The sequence below is a fragment of the Gossypium arboreum genome, chromosome 11 (genome assembly GCF_025698485.1).
Source record: "Gossypium arboreum isolate Shixiya-1 chromosome 11, ASM2569848v2, whole genome shotgun sequence".
Taxonomy (NCBI): Eukaryota; Viridiplantae; Streptophyta; class Magnoliopsida; order Malvales; family Malvaceae; genus Gossypium; species Gossypium arboreum.
Window position 1 is genome coordinate 21,299,974 of NC_069080.1, and position 19,837 is coordinate 21,319,810.

Here is a 19,837-nt window from a genome sequence, read left to right on the forward strand (position 1 = left end):
GTCACTAATCCCTGCAAACGAGCTAATCACTCCTCTTAGAAAGGTCATCTCCACCTGTCTTCTTAAACAAGCCACCTTATACCACCAAACACTACCTGAATGTAAGAACCTCGTACCTCAATTTAAAAGGAATGACAAAATCAGTCCCATTACATACATCCCTCATGCACTCTACAATTATAACATCTCCAAGTAAGGAACCTCCACTATATATATCCCCCAACTCGATGAAGAAGAGATCGACCCATAATCATTCTAGCCACCCTATTGTCCTTAGCATTCTCCTTCACATCTTCAACTTTCTTGCTCACTTACCTCTTTTGGCTTTTCGCCCTATAGGGTGAATCAACCTTCTGTAGCACCACTACATCATCCTCCTTGTCTCCCCCCTTATTGATGCATTCATCAATAATATTTGTTTCTATTTTTTTAGTGAAAAATAGATGTCTGAATAAAAAAAAATAGCATTTTATAAAAAAATAAATATTTATTTTTTCAAATATTGATATTATCATAATATTCCATACTATAGGATTTATTTATTAACTTTTTTTAAATCATTGAATATAAATAATAAAAATAATAAAATACTTTTACTTTATTTCAATATAAGAAAATTATAATTTAAACCTATTTCGTTTGAATTTTTAAAACTTTATATTTTGTATATAAAGAAAAGATAAAAATATTATAAAATGAATATTACTTCCGAAATCTGACCTAATCTAACCTGCTTACCAAACTTAAGGAAGAAGCAGTACGGTGATTTCTACTTATATTATCAAAACTTAGCATTATTGAGGAGATAAAGATTATCGGCTTAAAGATAATCTTTAAAATTCAAACAAAATAACATCATTCCGAAATCTTAAATATAAGACAGCTTGAACCAAAAACATGCTTATAATTATCTTAACAGGCTATCTACAGACATCGTCGGATATGTATCCCCCACCAGTAGTACCATTATCAGAATAGCTACAAGTTTCTGATACGTTTTCAGCATGAAGGTTGTTACACATCATTTTGGAATCTGCTTTATTTGAGGCTCCAATGCATGCTCTAGCATAACCTCTACTTCACCCATTGCCAACACAACTGTAAGCAGTCTGAATCTATCGTTCCTTTCAGATATGGATCGATGATATCATAAACGGTACCATTTTTAATACATTTAAAGATCACATAAATTCCTGGCCTTCGAATTGGAAGTTCCCTAAATTTGGATTGTTTTCTACCAAATGAGTAGACATCAGATTTTCATGTCACAGGCCGGCCATAAAATTCAGCGGGATCAGTGTAGATTCCAGCATTTGTATAATCAACGATCCCTTTCTCGATTTTATCAAATCATTCGACATGCTGAGTGGACCCATCATGGAACACCCGAACTCGGATAGCTTAGGAGCATATCCATGGTCCAAAAGGATGTTTGCGCTGTTAGGTGAAGGTGCAAGAGAATCATTTTATTTTGCTCATCACAAAATCCAATGCGGGTGATGAGATTTGGGTGGCGCAGCTGGCAAAGGAACTGCACTTCAGTTCGAAACTGTCGATCACCTCCGCCCATTAATATAAACTCTTCAGGGCAGTAGTAGAAACATCAGACAGCTACCAGCAGGGTTCCATCATCGATGAGTCCTCTATAAATTGGTTCCCCATAAGTTTCATGACCAATGATCATGTCTTGATGGAAGTTGGTGGTGGCGGCTTCGATCTGGATACTGAAAATTGACGGCATATGTGTTCTGGAAGCGACGAATGCTGTTTCTGGGAGGATATTATTTTGTTCACAACAAATTCAGATTTGATCTTGGCTACTGTTTCATTTATTGTTTGCAAAATAATTTTGGGATAAAAAAAGTTTTATATAACAGGCTGATATATCAGGAAAACAACTTAAATTATATCTTCAGTTACTACACAATATAATTCATGAAATCTGTGATCAAGGAAAACAGTTAGAGGGTACATGATAATGATACTTCCTCACACATAAACTCACCTTGTGGATTTGTACTCTCCATTTCGGACTCTGCTTGCTTCTGCGACTCTAATGCTAGCTCCAATGTCACCTCCACCTCACCCATGGTAGGCCTTTTGTTTTCTTCAAACTGGACACAACTATAAGCAATCTCCAAGAATTTCTTCAAACACTGTGGAGCTATCTTTCCCTTGAGATATGGATCGATTATACTGTAAATTGTTCCATTCTCGATGCATTTACATGCCCAACGATATAGAAATCTTTGATGAATCTCCAGTTCTGCATCAAATATGCGTCTACAACATAGAACTTCAAATAAAACTACCCCAAATGAAAAAACATCAGTTTTATGTGATACCCTGCCACTGATTGCTACCTCCGGAGCTATGAATGCAGAAGTATAAGCTATATCTGATTCTATTTCAATGGAAATTGGATCCCTTGACATGCTATGGGGCCCCCTCTTGCAGAAACTGAAATTGCAAAGTTTTGAAGTCCATTGGTCGTCCAAAAGGATGTTCTTGCTACTGACATCCCGGTGGATTAGCACAAACTTCGCTCCCGTATGAAGGTAATGTAAAGCTCGAGCTACGCTGATGCATATCTCCAGCCTTCGCTTCCATGGGATTGGATCGTGATTTTCAGCATGGAGATTATCATAGAGGCTCCCATTGTTTGCGTATTCATACACATGGATCATCTCTTCTTTCTCGTCGCAGTAACCGAGGAGAGATATGATGTTGGGGTGGTGCAACTGGCTGAGAAACTTCACCCCATATCTCAATTCCAGGAGTGGTAAATGTGAATCAGAGGTTGGCCTCAAGCGTTTGATAGCATAGAATCCATCATTGATCTTCCCTCCAAATATAAATCCTGTATCACCTTCAGCTATAATCATGTTCTTATGGAAGTTGTTGGTAGCAGCTTTGATGTCGGCTAGTGAAAATCGACAACAAAATTCCTCTGGAAGTGCTAAACGCCTTGTATTAAGAGCATTGGATTTTGTTGGTCTTAGTTTGGATTTGATCTCCTTCAAAACTTCAGAGAAAGATGGAAGAGTGTGAAAACAAAAACCCATTGGCTAAAATTTTGTTTGTTTAACTGGAAACTTTAGAAAAACAGGAGGCAAATGACGGGCTCTTCTCTGAATTTTCAGTATCCGTTGCAATGTTCGTTTTCAGAGACTGGGAAGTTACTGTCGGTGAATGATGTAATGAATAAATAAGTCATAAAATGCAGCTCCCAACAACCATTTTTAATTTCTACGGACATTCGACTTTTCTGACTAATTTTTTATTTTAATTTATTTTTTTCTTGCCCACTAGCATTTTATTGAGAAAAGCAAAGCGACGACTTTGACTTGCTTCATGCCGTTGGATATCAATTATTAGTTTCTTAAGTCTCTTTTTCTTTTCTCATTATTCTTCTGCAAAATGATTTTCAGATAACATAACTGGATTCAGTTAAGCAGTCGTTTGTTTTCATTCAACTTCAGTTCAGCTTGACTGGACATAAGCTTTGCCTCTGTTTTAGTTGCAAAACCAAAGTAGCCATGGCTGAATCTGTGGTGTCTTTTCTTGTGGAAAGGCTCGGAGAGCTATTAATTGAGGAGGCTGCACAGTTATTGGGGGTTAACAAAAAAGTCAAGCAGTTGCAAATTGAACTAAAGCGGATGCAGTGCTTCCTCAAAGATGCAGACAAAAGACTAGATGAAGAAGAAAGTGTTAAAAACTGGGTTTCAGAGATAAGGGAGGCTGCTTATGATGTTGAAGATGTGATTGACAATTATATTGTTAAATTTGCATCCAAGAAAGGTGGGACAATCAGAAACTCGATTATCCACAGAAAGGAACTTCATAATCTTGCATCAGAGATTGAAAAAATCAAATCTAGAATCACTGACCTGACCAGAAGTTTGCAGACCTATGGAATAACAGCAAGAAAAGAAGGCGAAGGGTCTAGAATTTTATCAGAGAGGCAAAGGCAGCTGAGATGGTCTTATTCCCATATTGTGGAAGAGCATATTGTTGGGTTTGAAGAAAACATAAAGGAACTGATGGTGAAGTTAATTCATGAAGAAGAACGTTGCCGTGTTGTGTCTATCTGTGGGATGGGAGGTCTTGGGAAGACCACCCTAGCAAAGACCTTATACCATCATGCAGATATTAGGAGACACTTTGAGGCTTTTGCTTGGGCTTATATTTCTCAACAATGCAGACCAAGAGATGTTTGGGAAGGAATTCTGCTGAAATTGATCAACCCATCAAAGGAGGAGAAGGAAGAAATTTTGAGAATGAGGGATGAGGAATTAGCAAAGAAGCTTTACAAAGTTCAGCAAGAGAAGAAATGTTTGATTGTGATTGATGATATTTGGACCAGTGAGGCGTGGGAGACTTTATTCCCTGCTTTCCCTGATGAAACAACTGTTGGTAGCAAAATATTGCTCACAACCCGCAATAGGAAAGTAGCTTCGCATGCTGATCAGAATGGATTCCTTCATGAACCAGAGTGTTTAAATGAAGAACAGAGTTGGGAGCTATTCCAATTGAAAGCATTTCCAAGGAAAGACAAATCAGGTAGTTAATTATTCCATTATTCATACTCCTAGACATCTTGATTGCCAAAGTCTTTTGACTCCATTAGCCATAATACTGCATGTTGCTATCTGCTTAGCCCTATATTACCTGACTTGGGGGCAAGTGCGATACTATTACATTGTTGAGGTTTTTTTATATATCTAGAGAGAATCTTATACTCATACCCAGGTTGGAATGTGTTTCAAAGTAGTTGGACACGAGTACTTCAGGAAAAATAGAGTCCAACTAACATAAGTTTAGCCTATATCTTACTCTTATTTAATCTAAAGCCAATGTTTGGAAAATAGAATTGTGCAGTATAGGATAATTGAATTTGGGTAAAGGGAAAAAATAGTACATGATTACTACTTATATTATTGTTTTCACAAATTTTGACTAAACTATTGCCAAAAGCAAGGCTTTCTGGACAGCTTAACTAAAGTTAGCATGGTTCACTTGGAGTTGCTCAAACAGATCATAATTGAAGCAAAGCACATTGACTAGGTTCATATTAAGCTCTAGCCTTGTTATGATTCATATTCCAACTTAAGCATTTGGTAGGAGTAATGTCATTCATGCATGACTAAACTATATATGAAATAATCAAAATCAAGAGGCAAAATCAAAACTAACGTGATTAAAGTAACCACCTAGAAGAACTTGGTAATAGAAGTTGAAGGCACCTGGTGAAGTCGTTAACAACTTTTAAGAATAAAAAGTTATACCTTGCTACCTGCCCCAAAATTTAGGTACATTTTACCTTTAGCAGTACTATAATTGGTCATGCTTGATGTGCATATATTTTAATATCCTTTGAGCATTCGTTTCTATTCCAACATTTCTCTAATAATGCTTTTTTCTATGCCTTCCTTTTTTGTCTCACTAATTTTCTTAGATATATAATTTGTTAAAATATATGAAGTAACAGAGCATGCACATAAGCTTCCCTAATTGTTACTTCTTCACAAAGCATGATAACAAGTAGAATAGATAATCTTTTTTATTCTTTTGAAGAACAGAAGAGTAAGAAGAATTGGATTTAGGATATCCATCCTAATGATAAGTCCACCCTAAACAACCAGTCAAAGCCCAAAATGAGTGATTGATTATTAGGGAAGGCACCTGGTTATATATCTATGGTTCATTTAGGAAACATAGGATTTTCTAATTTTCATTTTGATTTGTGTTTTACAGGCTTTGTAGTTGAAAAAGATATGGAGAATTTAGGGAGGGAAATGGTGGGAAGTTGTGCAGGTCTACCGCTGGCAATCATTGTGCTTGGTGGACTTTTGGCAACGAAAGAAACAGTGAATGAGTGGGATAAGGTGCACAGAAATATCAAGTTACACTTGGCAAGATCAAAAGAGAGTGGACGACAAGCTAAACTATCTGAGGTATTGGCTTTAAGTTACCATGAATTACCTTACCAACTGAAACCATGCTTCTTGCATTTGAGCCAGTTTCCAGAAGATTTTGAAATACCAACCAAGAAATTAGTTCGGCAATGGGTTGCAGAAGGCTTTATATCCTCACAGAATGAAGTAGAAGTAGATGAAAGGCATGAAACCGTGGAGGAAGTTGCACAGGGCTACTTACATGACATGATAAATAGGTCGATGGTTCAAGTGGGAGTGAAGGGTTCAACAGGAACCATAAAAACTTGTCGCCTGCATGACCTTATGCGTGATTTATGCTTGTCAAAGGCCAAACAAGAAAATTTTATGCATATTATTGGTTCTCTCCCATCTTCTACGTATTCTAGACCAACACCTGTAAGCAAGATCCGTAGATGTGCTATCCATTTGGATCAAAACAACCAAGATCCTGGTTTGCCAGAATACCAGAAAAACCCTAACCTTAGGTCCTTATTCTTTTTCCGTCCAAAAAAACATAGAATACATAATGAGCGCCTTTTGAAATCTGTGTTTGACAAATTCAAATTGCTTAAAGTGTTGGATCTTGAAGGAATTAAAGGACTTGAGGAGAAATTACCTGAAGATATAGGATTTCTTGTTCAGATGAGATTTTTAAGTCTGAAGAAAACACGTATAAGAGAATTGCCGACATCTTTGGTCAATCTGGTTGGCTTGCAGACTCTGAACTTGCAAACAATTGATAAAGTGTCATGGGAATCAACTGTACAAGTGCCTAATATTTTATGGAAGATGGCGCAGTTGAGACATCTATATCTTCCTAAGTGGTGCGGGGATGTTACAGGTAATTTACAGTTGGCCTGTCTGAGCAATTTGCAGACTCTTGTAAATTTTCCTGCTAATAAATGTAATGTTAGGGATCTCCTCCTATTAACCAACCTCCGAAAACTTGTTCTAAATGACCCTAGACACTTTGAATCATTTGTCCAAATCTTTGAATCTCCAAATAAGATATTGCCATACCTGACGTCCCTGTCCTTAAAAACTGACCTCCTTTCCTTTCCGGATACAGTAGTTGATTTAAGGAAACTACTATTAGGCTGTCCACGTCTTTGCAAGCTGCATGTAGAAGGAAGAATAAAGAACTTACCCCGAGATAATGAATTCCCTTCATCTCTCACCAAGTTAACTTTATGGGGATCTAGACTTGTTGAAGATCCAATGGAAGCGCTTGGGAAGCTGCCTCACTTAAAGTACTTAAGTGGATGGGAATTATTCATGGGAAAGAAAATGACTTGCTCTAGGAACAGTTTCCCCCAACTAAAAACGTTACTTCTTCGTGGGTTGTCCAATTTTGAGGAGTGGAAGATTGAAGAAGGAGCTATGCCTACTCTTAGTCGTTTGGGTATTTCTGATTGCTACAAGCTGAAGATGGTTCCAGATGGACTGAGGCTTGTCACTACCCTCCGGGAAGTAGAGATTAGGTGGATGTCAAGAGCATTCAAAAGTAGTATTGAGGAAGATGGGGAAGATTTCTACAAAGTCCAACATGTGCCTTCCATTGTATTTTTGAACTGAGACAAAATTATGGTGAGTGACGCTATACTATTGATGTTAATTTGTTCAATTGTTATAATGTTGATTTAATTTGCATATTGGCTATTAATGTCATACTCAAGACCACCTCTAACTGCATTGTTCTAGCTTTATTCCAGGCTTGGTGGCATATTTTTACCAGTTGCCTTACAAATAAATTTTTGAAGTCAAACTCCAAACAATATAAAACTTCTAACAGTGAGTGCTTTGTCAAAGAAACCAAACAACTTAATTATGGATCCACATAGAGTAACAATTATGTATTTCATCTGCAGCAAGCTTCTACCACTGTTAAACATTGGCAAGCATCTCTGTATCTGGCTGTTTAATCTTCAATTATATTATTTAAATGGTTCAAAATATAAAATTTTCAGCTACTTCTTATTAGTGAAAAAATCTGCGGTCCATTGTTTACTCTAGGCTGAAAATTCTGTGTGTTCAAATGTTCAGGACTGCATGGAAGACTGTTATATAGACACTGATGCTTTGAAAAGTAAAAGGAGCAAGATGACTCAGAGTTCTATGGGTGTTTCTTTGCAAGATTTGTCATTTAAGATTACCTAGTTCTCTTGCTTATATTGTTAAGACTTCTCTTGATTTAAATGCTTGTTGGTGTTGCCTCAACTATTGGATAAGGTGCATATTTGTCATAGTTACTAGGTTGATACAGCAACTAAATATCTTGTATTAAGCACATACTAATGCAATTTATCAGATTCCTAAGATAGCTGGATAGAGAATTGAAAGCGTTTAATCCTGCATTACAATTAAAAGCTAACCTCATCAAAACAATATGCTTCTATCACCTGGAGTGGCCCTTTTGACAGCGTGAGTCTTCTCATCATCTCAGTAAGGAGTGGACTTTGAGCTGCTCAAGTTTTGGATTTTTCTGCTGACTGCAGCGGCCTAATAAAGACATCAAGTAAGTTTGCAATCTAAGATTTGAATTAAGCAAAGCAAGAACTGAAATGCAACCAAAAACTTTCACAACTCAACATACAACCAAACTCATCTAGGATGAATGGAACCCAGCGCTCCTTTTTTACTATAACGAGACAGCTCCAAAAGAATATTAATCCTATTCAAACAAATTATCGAACATCTACCCTGCAAGAGGATAAAATGAAAATTCTTATCAAACTGAATATCACAACGTTCCCCTCATAACCAAGAAACCAACAAATGTTTAAGCAAACCCATTACATTTTTACCACCTCAACGGTTATTAACCTAGCATGTCTACTATATCCATAGTTCCCAAATATTACCTACCGTATCCTAACCTATGATAATACTGCAATAGACAAATCTATTGCTAATCTCAATCGATAACTATATATATATATATATATAATACATATATGTTAACGGGTAAGATCTATAATTTTTAGGTAAACTACATCCAAGGTGAACATACTATTAGTAAATTTACGTTTTGGTCAGTTACTTCAAAAAATTATAAAATTATCACTTAAACATTTGAAAGTTTTCATTTAAGTCACCAGACTATTATATTTGTTGTTGTGTGACCTCTGTTCATACCACCTACACCATTTGTAAGCTTTGGTTCCTCTTTTCTTCTACAATTCAAATTTATTTTTCATGAAACAACTTTAAAAGTAGTAAATCTACAAATCAAAATCCAAACGGGTTTTTCTTCCGATCTCCGACACTAAACTATCATATCGACTTAGATCTAAGGTATATTCTTCTACTTGTCAATAGTATTGATCCATTATACCAGTTTTCAAATCGTTGTTTGGAGCTCACTAGTCACACTTTTTAAAAAAAAAAACTTAACAATTTAGTGACTTAAATAAAAACTTTCGAATAGTTTAATGACCATTTTGTAATTTTTTAAAGTTGAATGACCAAAATATAAACTTACTAATAGTCTAGTAACATTGAGCATAATTTACCCTAATTTTTAATATCATAATTAAAATGTAAATGCTTAGAGAAAAACTTAATTCAAATAATTTTTTAAATATCAAAATTTAGTAACTAAAAAATTTAAAAGTAAATTAAATAATAGATTCATATAATCTAAACTTGTTATCCCAAAAAGTAGTGTTGGAACTTTGATTGCTTTTCTTGTCCCACCTCACTTTCGAATAACAGATAGAACAACTTTGGTGCATATTTCACTTCCTCCAAAGTCAACTCAAAGTTTAATGTGTGCCTATTAACTCGTCTAGTTTAAGTGGTGATATATTTTGTCTTCTTTATTGTCATGATTTTAACCGTGAACCTGGTAAAGCCTTAACACTTTGCATATCAATTTATCCTTAGAAAAATAATCACTAAGACAGAAAGCCTCATTAAAAATTTAATATAATTTTACATAAAACTCAAATTTAGTTTCATTTTCAAACTTTTTAAAATTTTCAAACTTAGTTGTTAAAATATGAAGTTTTGACATCATTTCATTCACGTTAGTTTTGCAAGATTTTCTTTGTCTCCTTAACATATTCTCATGCAAAAATGATTTTAAGTTGGTCCAAATCAACTCCATTGAAAATAATATCTAAAGCTTATGAATTTCCATAAGAAGCCTTTATTTATGCATAAGTATATTTGTTTCTTTCTTGAAGGCGTATGGTGTCATCACCAGCAATTACAATGGGTCAAATCCACCCATCTTCAATAGCATCCCCAGGCTACTTCATTAACAAACATGATAAAATCTCTCATAAGAACCTTCCAATAAGTATAGTTTGTTAAACCAAGTAGCAATAAGGATCGAGTAATTAAACTACCTTCTTTCATGGATTCCATAATTGCAAATAGAACAAACGATCACTTTCAAGCAACTCTTAAAACTTGCTCTGATACCAATAGAAAACACTCTAGTTTGCACTTTGTTCGAACTATTGTTCACACAGATGTTAGAATAGGTAACTTGGTTGGATGCAAAACAATTTCGTTCTAACTTCTATTAGAAAAGTAAATGAGACAAAAACATATTTTTAGCAAGGTAGAACATGATGCAAAGTAACTCTCGAAGAATAATTTTATTCAACTATCCAACCGAATCACCTATTGGCTAAAGCCCAAACTACCTTTACCACAATGAATATTGGTGCATGTTTCACTTTACAATTAATAAAGCTCTCCAAACAATACCTAAAAGAGTATCACAAAATTACCCAATAAAATAGCAAAATACAAAAGCCACAGACACTCAACCACACACCAATGTGCGACAGCTAAGATAGTTATAACTAAACAAGCAAATGTCTCTAAAATAGTAGTAAAATTAACAATTATATAATATTCAAATATTAACAACAAAATAGTAGCAACATAATAACGAAATGGTAGCAAAACAACAGTGAAACAACTGATTCGAGCTAGGCTCGAGCAAAAAATCCTACCCGAGGCCCAGTCCATTTAGAAAACAAGTCTTATTTCTTGTCAAGCCTATTTTAGAGCTTATATTTTTGCTCAAATTCTCCCACTTTTCGAGCGGACCTTCAGACCTAAATGAATATCTCAACCCATAATCAAGTCTACAAACAAGACTCAGAATTAGTTTGGCAATACTTTTGAAAAGTACTTTTGAAAAGTGTTGTAGAAAATTGTTTTTGAGAAGTGCTTTTGAAAAGTTTGGTTTAAAATTTGAGTGTTTAGCATTACTGTCAAAAAGTGCTTTTGAGAAATAAAATGTCTATTTTAGACATATTATTATCAAGTAACAAATATGCATTTAAATAAAATTTAAATTAGTAATATTATTATATTCTAGTGAGAATATAAAAAATTATTATAACTTGTTAATATTTTAATATATGAAATATAAATTTTAAATATTTTAAGTAATAAATATTAATTACTTATAAAATTTCATTAGAATATATAAACTACATTTTAAATATTTAAATATAACCATTAAATATTTGTAATTAATATTTTAAAAATATTTTTTATTTTAATTAATAATTTTAACACATTTGTAATTAAGCACCAAGAAAAAAAAGAAAAGTACTATATTATTGGAGGGGTAAAAAAGTAATTAAGTACGAAAAGTGCTTTTAGCTTCTCCTTTTCAAGAGTGCTTTTCAAAAGCACTTCTGAGAATCTCAAAATTTTAACCAAAAGCAACTTGTTCTGCACAGTTTTTCTTCTAAAAATATTTTTAGAGCTAAAAATATTTTTTTTAAGCACAGAAGAACAGACTCACAATAATATTCAATCATAATCCATTAAAAATCAAATATAAAAACCTCAAAAACTTTGATTGCTCCGTACATCTTGTTTAACTATTGCTCAAACATGAAATATGACAAAAAAGTCAAAATTTCCAAACACATTTATATTAAACTCGAGATTATGATATTTGTAAATAAAACTAAAAGAAAAAAGTATTTTGAAAAGTAAATTTCCAAAACTATATTATGAAATTATTCAATTACATGGCGAAAAATCATTAGATGTTATTCAATTACATGGCGAAAAAAAATTATAGAAAAATTAGATGTTATTAGTTTTATTTTAATAAGGAAAAGATAAATTTTAAAGCTAAAACATTTATTTTTATGAATAGCTAAAATCATTTTGATTAACGTATAAATTAACTAATTTTTACTTTCTAAAAGAAAATTTTTCGACTTTTATTTTTTATAACAATATCAAACAGTCGTTTTCACCTCATTTTCCCACAAAACTTTCAAAAGCTTTCTTTTCCAAAATCACTGTTGTTTTCAACTACAAGAAGTCTGCACCCATAGCACCACCACATTTTGAATTAATTCAAGAATGTTGGACTCAGTAGATTCCACATGTGCAAAAACCCTGTAGTTTTGCTCCTGCCATACAAAAATAATAATAATAATAATAATCAAACCATTCAAAGAAATGTGTAAAATATTTGTGATCAAGGACTGTTTTCCTTGAAGTAGCAGCCCATAGTGATTCTTCAACCCAAACAACAGCTCTCCTTTGGATTTTACATAAATCCAAGATATGCAGCAACTAAAGAAGATGTGGTCTCTAGTTTCCTTCTCTTTCCTACAAAGCACGTACTCATCTTCTTACCCCCATGAGATCAATCTGTCCCTAGTGGCAATGGCCAACCAATAAACAAATGAATGTCTGTTTGGGAATATAAAACTTGAACCACACCAGTCTAAGCCATGGAACCTTCTCCCTTCTCTGGTCTTAAAATACTCCAAACTGCTGCCATTGAATATTTTGTTCCTGCAATAGGCCAAGAACCATCACTACTAACCACTTGACGAGCAAAATGTCTAGTCTGCAAGAGTTTCCGCCAACCCTAGCTACTACCTATGGCTGCAGGGATTGACCTCATATCGCTGCTTTTGTAGAACACACATTAATTCATGCAATCCAAAAAGAGCCTGAAATTTTTTTTTAAACACATAGACTTTCATTTTTTTTCCCGAACTGATACTGCTATGTGACAAAGCATTTAACTATTATTGTTGCAATTATTGCTCTCAGAATCTGATGAGTCGTTAGTAATTTCAGAAAAATTATGGCTATCAAGACCCAAAAATTTCCAAACAAAGCCAGAAAACAATGCTTCTTCATATATACATTCACCGTAAGGATAGATGCTCATTTCGGAATCTGCTCTCTCTTGCAGCTCCAAGGCAAGCTCTAGTGTGACATCCACCTCGCCCATTGCTGGTCTTAAATTTCCTTTATGGTGGACACAACTAGAAGCGATTTCCAAATACTTGTTCAAACATTCTGGAGCTATCCTTCCCTTGAGATATGGGTCAATGGCATGATAAATGGTTCCTTGGCTTAGGGATTCCATGGCCCAATCAAGCAGATATTGTTTCTCCTCAGGTAGTGTGCTATCATATTGTGGTCTGCCAAAAAGAACTTCGTACAAAACAATCCCAAATGATAAGACGTCGGATTTTTCTTTCAGTAAACGCACGCGATGCTCTGGGGCCATATATCCACAAGTTCCCACCGCATGATCTGTGTCGATTCTTGTCAAGGCTTTTGACGTGCTAAGAGGAAGCAGTTTGGACAATCCAAAATCTGAAAGTTTAGAACACCATTCTTCATCTAAAAATATGTTTGAGCTCTTGATGTTATGGTGGATTACAGCACGCTTGGCTCCAGCGTGAAGGTAATGTAATCCACGTGCTGCACCGATACATATGTGCAGCCTATGTTTCCAAGCCAGTGGAACATGATCCTTCCCGTAGATAGCATGAGCGAGTGACCCTCTGCTCATGTACTCTAACACAACGAACATCTCCTTTTCCGAAAGGCAGAACCCGATAAGAGAGACGAGATGCGGGTGGCGCAACTGGCAAAGCAACTGTACCTCATTAAATTGTAACTCACTTGCTCCTCCTCCTGAACTGCCTCCGCAGCGTCTCACAGCAACAATGGTTCCATCATCCATTGTCCCTTTATAAACAATACTCCCGAAGTAACTTGTACCAATAATGGAGTCTGGATGGAAATTGTTGGTCGCGGCTTTGATCTGGGCTACTGAAAATTGACGGCATATATCCTCCGGAAGTTCTAACTGAGGAAATTTTTTCTTTGAAGCGAAGAAGCTTAGCAGAGAACAGAAACGATGCCTCATAGGGGATATTTTATTTATTTAAAATATCCCCTCCGAAGATTTGAAGAGAACTCTATACGCCTGAGAGAAGATATATGAAAACATATGGAAACACTTATGCATTGTATTAAACTTTCTTTATATGTTCTGCTGTGTGAATAGGACTGAAGTTTGAGAATGAGTTGTGTAAGTGCCCAAATTTACCCGGGTCCAGAATTGCTAATCAGCCCAAACCAAAAACAAAAAGCACAATAAGGCCCAAATCCTACCCATTTTACAAACAAGCCCCTAACCCAAAACCCAATTGGCCCGATAGGCCCCAAATGCCCAAACCAGCCCCTAGCTAGCCGGAAACCCTAGTTTCCCCTAGCGCCGCATACCCCACGTGCCTCGTCGACACGTCCGACGCTCGAGGTTCGGCTCCCCCTTGTCTTGTTGCACCAAAACGGAGGCTTCCCTTCGTTGACCTTCTCCTAACCTGCAAACAGACCCAAATGAGGAACAGAGAGTACAACACGCAAAGGCAGACAAAAAATAAACAGAAATCGACAATAGATGTATTCGGCTATATAGCCAAGAGTAAAAAATGTAACCTTTTTTTTTTTACACGGATTGAAATATAACAAAAAAGCAGTCAAAAAATAGGAGAAGGTGATTTCAAACGTTTTGTACATCTTTCCTTTTGAATCTGTTTCGTTTTCTTTTTTGTTTGCATGCATTTTTTAGTATAATAAAAATAAAACAATGGGCTTACCATCGAGAGTTTGCCTTCGGGATCCTCATCTTCTTCGTCTAAATTGAAGTCTACGAGGGGATTTCAGGGTTGAGATTGGCATATGTGGCTCTAATCGGTTTTAGAACGGGCTTTGCACACCGCTAATTACCAGTCACGGTAGCGTGTGGTGGCTGGGCAGAGGATTCATGGTTCGGCCGAATGAACAAAAGGGGAGAGGCTTCAGTTTTGTTTCTTCTTATTTTGATTTGTTTTAGGGTGGCTGAATGTTAGTTTTAGGGTTTTCTTAATTTTTTTCCTTTACTTTTTTGTAAAGTGAACGAAACGGTGGCGTTTAGGGATAGGCTGACCCGCGTGTTGACCCATTCCCAGACCCGGACCCGTGCCTCTCTGCTTCAAGTGGGAAAATTTCACAGTTAACCCCTCCCTTTTCGTGCCACATTTCAGTAGACTCCTATTGGCATCTTATTTATTTCTTTTAATGTTTCCCCAAAAATTTATGTGCTATTTCATTTCAGTCCGCGAATAAGGGCTGCGTTTTGGGGGTCTGGAGTATTTCCAGCTTTAGTCCTTAGCGTTTGGGCGTGTTTCTTATAGGTCCTTATTTTAATTCCATTCGTTTATTTTATTTATAAATTGTCCCTTTCATTTTAAATTTATTTTATTAAGTTCCCATTTATATAATTCATTGTTTTAAGGATATTCACTTAATATTTTTAAAGAAAAGCTACTTTAATAATTTTAACCTTGTTTTAAAAGAATCATTGCTTTGAAATTTTACATTATATTATTTTAGCATTATGTAAAATATTTTGTTTACATATTTCTATATACTTGTGTACATATAGTAATTTAGTTGAGCTTTCTATGTGGAAATATTAATTTTTAAAATCAATCTAGGTATATTTGTTAATCTATTTTAGTTATTTCACTTTATTTTCATCTGTATAATTAATTTGAAGTTTGTTTTATCACGTTATTTTAATATTTTTGTATAATGCCTCATCTAAATATTTTGTGTATATTTATACATATATTATTTTAATGGCTAAATTGTTGTTTTAAAATTCATCTTTGTGCTTATAAAATTATTGTTTTGAAATTCTTTATATTGTATTATTTTAATATATTATATAGTATTTCATTTAAATACTTTTGTATATATTTGTACGTATATAACAAAATTAATTTAATCCTGTATGCATTTTCCTTTTATTTTATTCTAAACTTATTTACATATATATATATAATTTGTAAATCTAATATATTCTTAAAATTATATTTCATTTTATATTTTTACTATCTTTGCATGTTTTATACATAACTTGAATTCTTTTTTGTTGTATATAAATTGTCAATTTTAAATCAATATTCTTTAACATTTCAGTATATTATTCGATTTAAGAATATTCATTCTATAACATATATTTTAAATGATTACATATATATCTCTAGTTTTTTTAATCCATCAATTCACATGTTATATTTTACGAGTTTATCATTATTTTTAATTCATTTTATACCATATTGTTCTTTTAATTTTCATCCTGTTTTATATATCTCATATTGATTGTGTTATATTGGGCTTTGTATATTATTGTGTGTATTGTTTTGTTCGTTTTGTTTTATTGTGATGCATTGTTATATTATTATATTTTGTTCTGTATTGTTATATCAATTACTCTCCATACATTATTGAAATTGAGTTATATTTTTAGGTTAGTTATATTTATTGGTGTTGGAAAATTTGGACATCACATATATAATAAGGATAATTACATGTTATTATTTACTATCATGATAGGTTATCCCAAATTAAAAGTGATCTAATTTGGTTAGAATTTTATTGGGCTTTTAATTATTAAATAAAGTATGGGTCAAACATGTGTAAATACTCTTCTAATCAAATTCTAATTAATCAAATTCTAATTAATGATGGGCTAATTAGAATTTGATTAGAACTAATATGCTAAGGTTATAAATATTAGGGTTCTGGTCCCCAAATTATATACAAGATATCTTTTTTAATATCCCATCATTAGGAAAGAGAGAGCAGATATTCTCTAAATTTCTTGTGTGCTAATTTGGAAGATCAAATCCCCAAATTCTAGAAAGTTTCAAGGAATCTATGGATTCAGGTACGCTTCCGCATCTAGTTTTGTTCTTGGTTTATTCTTAATGGTTTGACATGACAGATCCTAGTTTATTAAGTTATATTGTAGATTTATTTTATAAAATCTAACAAGTGGCATCCGAGTTTTATCATGTTGAATCATTGAGAATGAATTGATTATTTATTAATTTTGGATTGATTCGTTTTTTTTTTTTTTTAAATTTTATGGATTTGATATTTTAATTATATATTATGTTGAATCTTTGAGATTCTTGATAAATTTTGGGTTTTGATTCTTTAAATAAAGTTTTAAAGTTTTATAAATATAATCTAGTTTAATATTTGCATATGCTATTCGAAAGATGAAGGTTTATATATTTATTTATAATCAATTGATAAAAATTGATTTGTGAGATTTCTTTCTATCTTTTCACATAATTATTTTATAAGTTTTAGTAAAGTCATTATTAAATTAAAATTACAGACTTACAACTTTTTTGCAATTGGAGAATTCCAATTTGGGTTGTATAATTGGCTTTGAAAGTTGTTCACTTGATAAAATATATTTTTTCGTACTATTTGTTTTAAATTTTATGTTTGTAGTTGAATATATATGGAATCATCATCTTTTATCTTTATTTATGATGAATTATATTCACCATTCATATATACAAATGATTACTTTTGGTTTCTTTTATAATTATTCTATGTAAGTTTTAGTCTTTATGGAATCGACTAAAATTAAAATATTTGGGATTATTATTTTTTTAAATATGGTGGCTATGAATTTTCATAAGTAGTTAGCATATAAAGATTTTTATATAATTTGAGATTCTTTTTATATTTTGTGGTTATGGATTTTTTAAAAGTATTTGTGAGTATAAAGAAGTATTATAATAATATTTTTAGTCATGAAAATAAATTTGAGTTTACATCAAATATGTTAGGCAAGCCATTATTATTTTTATATTTGTGTGTGTATATATATTATATGCATATCAATGATTTTGAGGATTAATGCATGATTATAGTTTGTGTGAACAGACGTTTATAACCATTATTTAAGATATATTTTATAGTTTAATTGGTGAAATTAAGTTTTGATGGATATCATTGAAGTTAATTTTTTTTGTTATGGTTATATATTAAATTTTATGGGTGCTTTGGTGCAAATTAATGTCAACTATATACATATTTAAATATTTTGGTTTTAAATTTGGTTATATAATTTTAGGTTTTGGCATCTTATGGTTCCAAATATTTGGTTAAATTATGATGATATGGTTTATTGTATGAATTGTGGGATATGCCAACTATTATGATTTTGTTTTTGAGATTTATTAGCTTGAAAATATTTTTCAAGTATTTATGTGAATATCTGTTTAATCATAAATACAACTTTGGATTTACATGGTAAATTGTGGGATATGCCAACTATTATGATTTTGTTTTTTGAGATTTATTAGCTTGAAAATATTTTTCAAGTATTTATGTGAATATCTGTTTAATCATAAATACAACTTTGGATTTACATGGTAAATTCAGGGTAAGTTTTTCTATTTGATTATGAATACATGTATATGCGTGAATTGTTTTGGTGTTTTTATCCATGCTAAAATTATGAATACATGTGCTTGTTAATTATTTGGCTTTTAATTATTTGGCTTTGAACCACTACATTATTTCTGTTTGATTTTGATATATGATTTTGGAACAAAAAAAAAAAAGAAGAAGAAGGAAATAGTCAAAAAAAATTAGTTTTGACATTTGACTATTGGGGAAATTTAAATTTGAATATTGGTATGTTTATATATATTTTAAAATAACTTAATTGAAGCAAAAAGTCACCAAAGTGATTTTTTTTTATAAATTATTTTGTTTTAAAATATAAAAGTTTGTGTGCATGTAACTTAAGTTATGTTAATATTGATTGGCCCAAGTGAAGGTTAATAATATTACATGTGCAACTATGGTGATAAACATGTGACGGTTATTCGGTTTTACATGTGAGTAATAAATTGGCCCAAAGGAAGATTTATTATTCAACATGCTCTTATTGTCAATGTTTGATTACTACACCAAGATATCACTTACAAATTAATATTTTGTCCAAAGATGAAATATTAATGGAGTGTTCGATATCTTAAAATGAGGTTTACCTTTTTAAATTATTTTGGTTTAAATTTGAAGTCTTATGTAAAGTTGTTTATGGTTTATGATTTATTCAACTATTATTATATTTGCCAACATCATTGTATGTTGTTTTGGGATATATATATATATATATATATATATATATATATATATATATTTATCTTTTAATTTGATTGAAAGATGAAATTAAGGTAAATATTTTGAAACAAATAAATTCAGATTTTGGCTTTTAATTAAGGATGTGTAATATTTTAAATAAATTAGTTGAAACAAAATGCCGCCTAAGTGACCTCTTTTGTGTAGATTAGTTTATTTGAAATATTAAGATGATTATATGTTTTGTGATTCATGCGTTTATTAATTTACCCAAAGGTAAGTTAATATTTGGCAGAATTACAACGACATCTGTGGTGATAAATGTGTGACAATTATAAGGTATTTTATGTGAGCAATAAGTTAGTCCAAAGATTAATTCATTGTTTGACATAGTTTATTGTCAATGTTTGATTGCTACAACAAGAGTACCGCTTACTGTTAATATTACTGTCCAAAGACTTGATATTAATATTGTGTTTGGTATCTTGAGATGGGATTAGCCATTATCCTGAATTTATTTTTACTATGAATATTGATGTGAGCTTATTTTTATTTATTTTTGTTCTATATTCAGCTAATTCATATTCTAACGCCACAATATCGCTAATATAAATTCTATACCCATACTTAATGGGGCTAATTTCAATGAATGG

General features: G+C 32.6%; 3 protein-coding genes across 8 annotated transcripts; 1 reads left to right on the forward strand and 2 right to left on the reverse strand.

The window, feature by feature from the left end:
• Nucleotides 1–1,847: 1,847 nt before the first annotated feature.
• On the reverse strand, nt 1,848–8,915 carry LOC108473910 (receptor-like protein kinase FERONIA). 3 transcript variants are annotated; one of them, XM_017775727.2, is made up of 4 exons: nt 8,736–8,915; nt 8,533–8,639; nt 8,312–8,438; nt 1,848–3,025 (listed from the first exon to the last, which is right to left on the reverse strand). In XM_017775727.2, the coding sequence occupies exon 4, from the start codon at nt 2,883–2,885 to the stop codon at nt 1,962–1,964; it is 924 nt and encodes a 307-aa protein (XP_017631216.2). In that variant the 5' UTR covers nt 2,886–3,025; nt 8,312–8,438; nt 8,533–8,639; nt 8,736–8,915; the 3' UTR covers nt 1,848–1,961. The 3 variants fall into 3 exon arrangements, with proteins under 3 accessions (XP_017631216.2, XP_017631217.2, XP_017631215.2); XM_017775728.2 differs by having other exon boundaries at nt 8,805–8,887; XM_017775726.2 differs by lacking the exons at nt 8,312–8,438; nt 8,533–8,639; nt 8,736–8,915 and having other exon boundaries at nt 1,848–3,241.
• Nucleotides 3,294–8,272, forward strand: LOC108473908 (putative disease resistance protein At1g50180). Of its 4 annotated transcripts, none has more exons than XR_008274448.1 (4): nt 3,294–4,563; nt 5,758–7,526; nt 7,652–7,833; nt 7,983–8,272. XR_008274448.1 is itself a non-coding variant. In XM_017775724.2 (3 exons), the coding sequence occupies exons 1-2, from the start codon at nt 3,540–3,542 to the stop codon at nt 7,512–7,514; spliced, it is 2,781 nt and encodes a 926-aa protein (XP_017631213.1). In that variant the 5' UTR covers nt 3,296–3,539; the 3' UTR covers nt 7,515–7,526; nt 7,983–8,272. The 4 variants fall into 4 exon arrangements, 1 of the variants encoding a protein (XP_017631213.1); XR_001869824.2 differs by having other exon boundaries at nt 3,523–4,563; nt 7,652–7,730; XR_001869823.2 differs by having other exon boundaries at nt 5,758–7,730.
• Nucleotides 8,916–12,185: 3,270 nt separating the features above from the next.
• LOC108470886 (receptor-like protein kinase FERONIA) lies at nt 12,186–15,271 on the reverse strand. The gene is made up of 2 exons (XM_017772391.2): nt 14,843–15,271; nt 12,186–14,566 (listed from the first exon to the last, which is right to left on the reverse strand). Exon 2 carries the CDS (start codon nt 14,107–14,109, stop codon nt 12,964–12,966), a length of 1,146 nt encoding a protein of 381 aa, XP_017627880.1. The 5' UTR covers nt 14,110–14,566; nt 14,843–15,271; the 3' UTR covers nt 12,186–12,963.
• Between the last annotated feature and the right edge of the window lie 4,566 nt (nt 15,272–19,837).

Bases quoted from the DNA above. Each gene is read 5' to 3' on its own strand.
- LOC108473910 (XM_017775726.2), bottom strand. From the start codon at position 3,065: ATGGGTTTTTGTTTTCACACTCTTCCATCTTTCTCTGAAGTTTTGAAG.
- LOC108473908 (XM_017775724.2), top strand. From the start codon at position 3,540: ATGGCTGAATCTGTGGTGTCTTTTCTTGTGGAAAGGCTCGGAGAGCTA. The intron at 4,564-5,757 runs GTAGTTAATTAT...TGTGTTTTACAG, and splicing joins TCCAAGGAAAGACAAATCAG to GCTTTGTAGTTGAAAAAGAT.
- LOC108470886 (XM_017772391.2), bottom strand. From the start codon at position 14,109: ATGAGGCATCGTTTCTGTTCTCTGCTAAGCTTCTTCGCTTCAAAGAAA.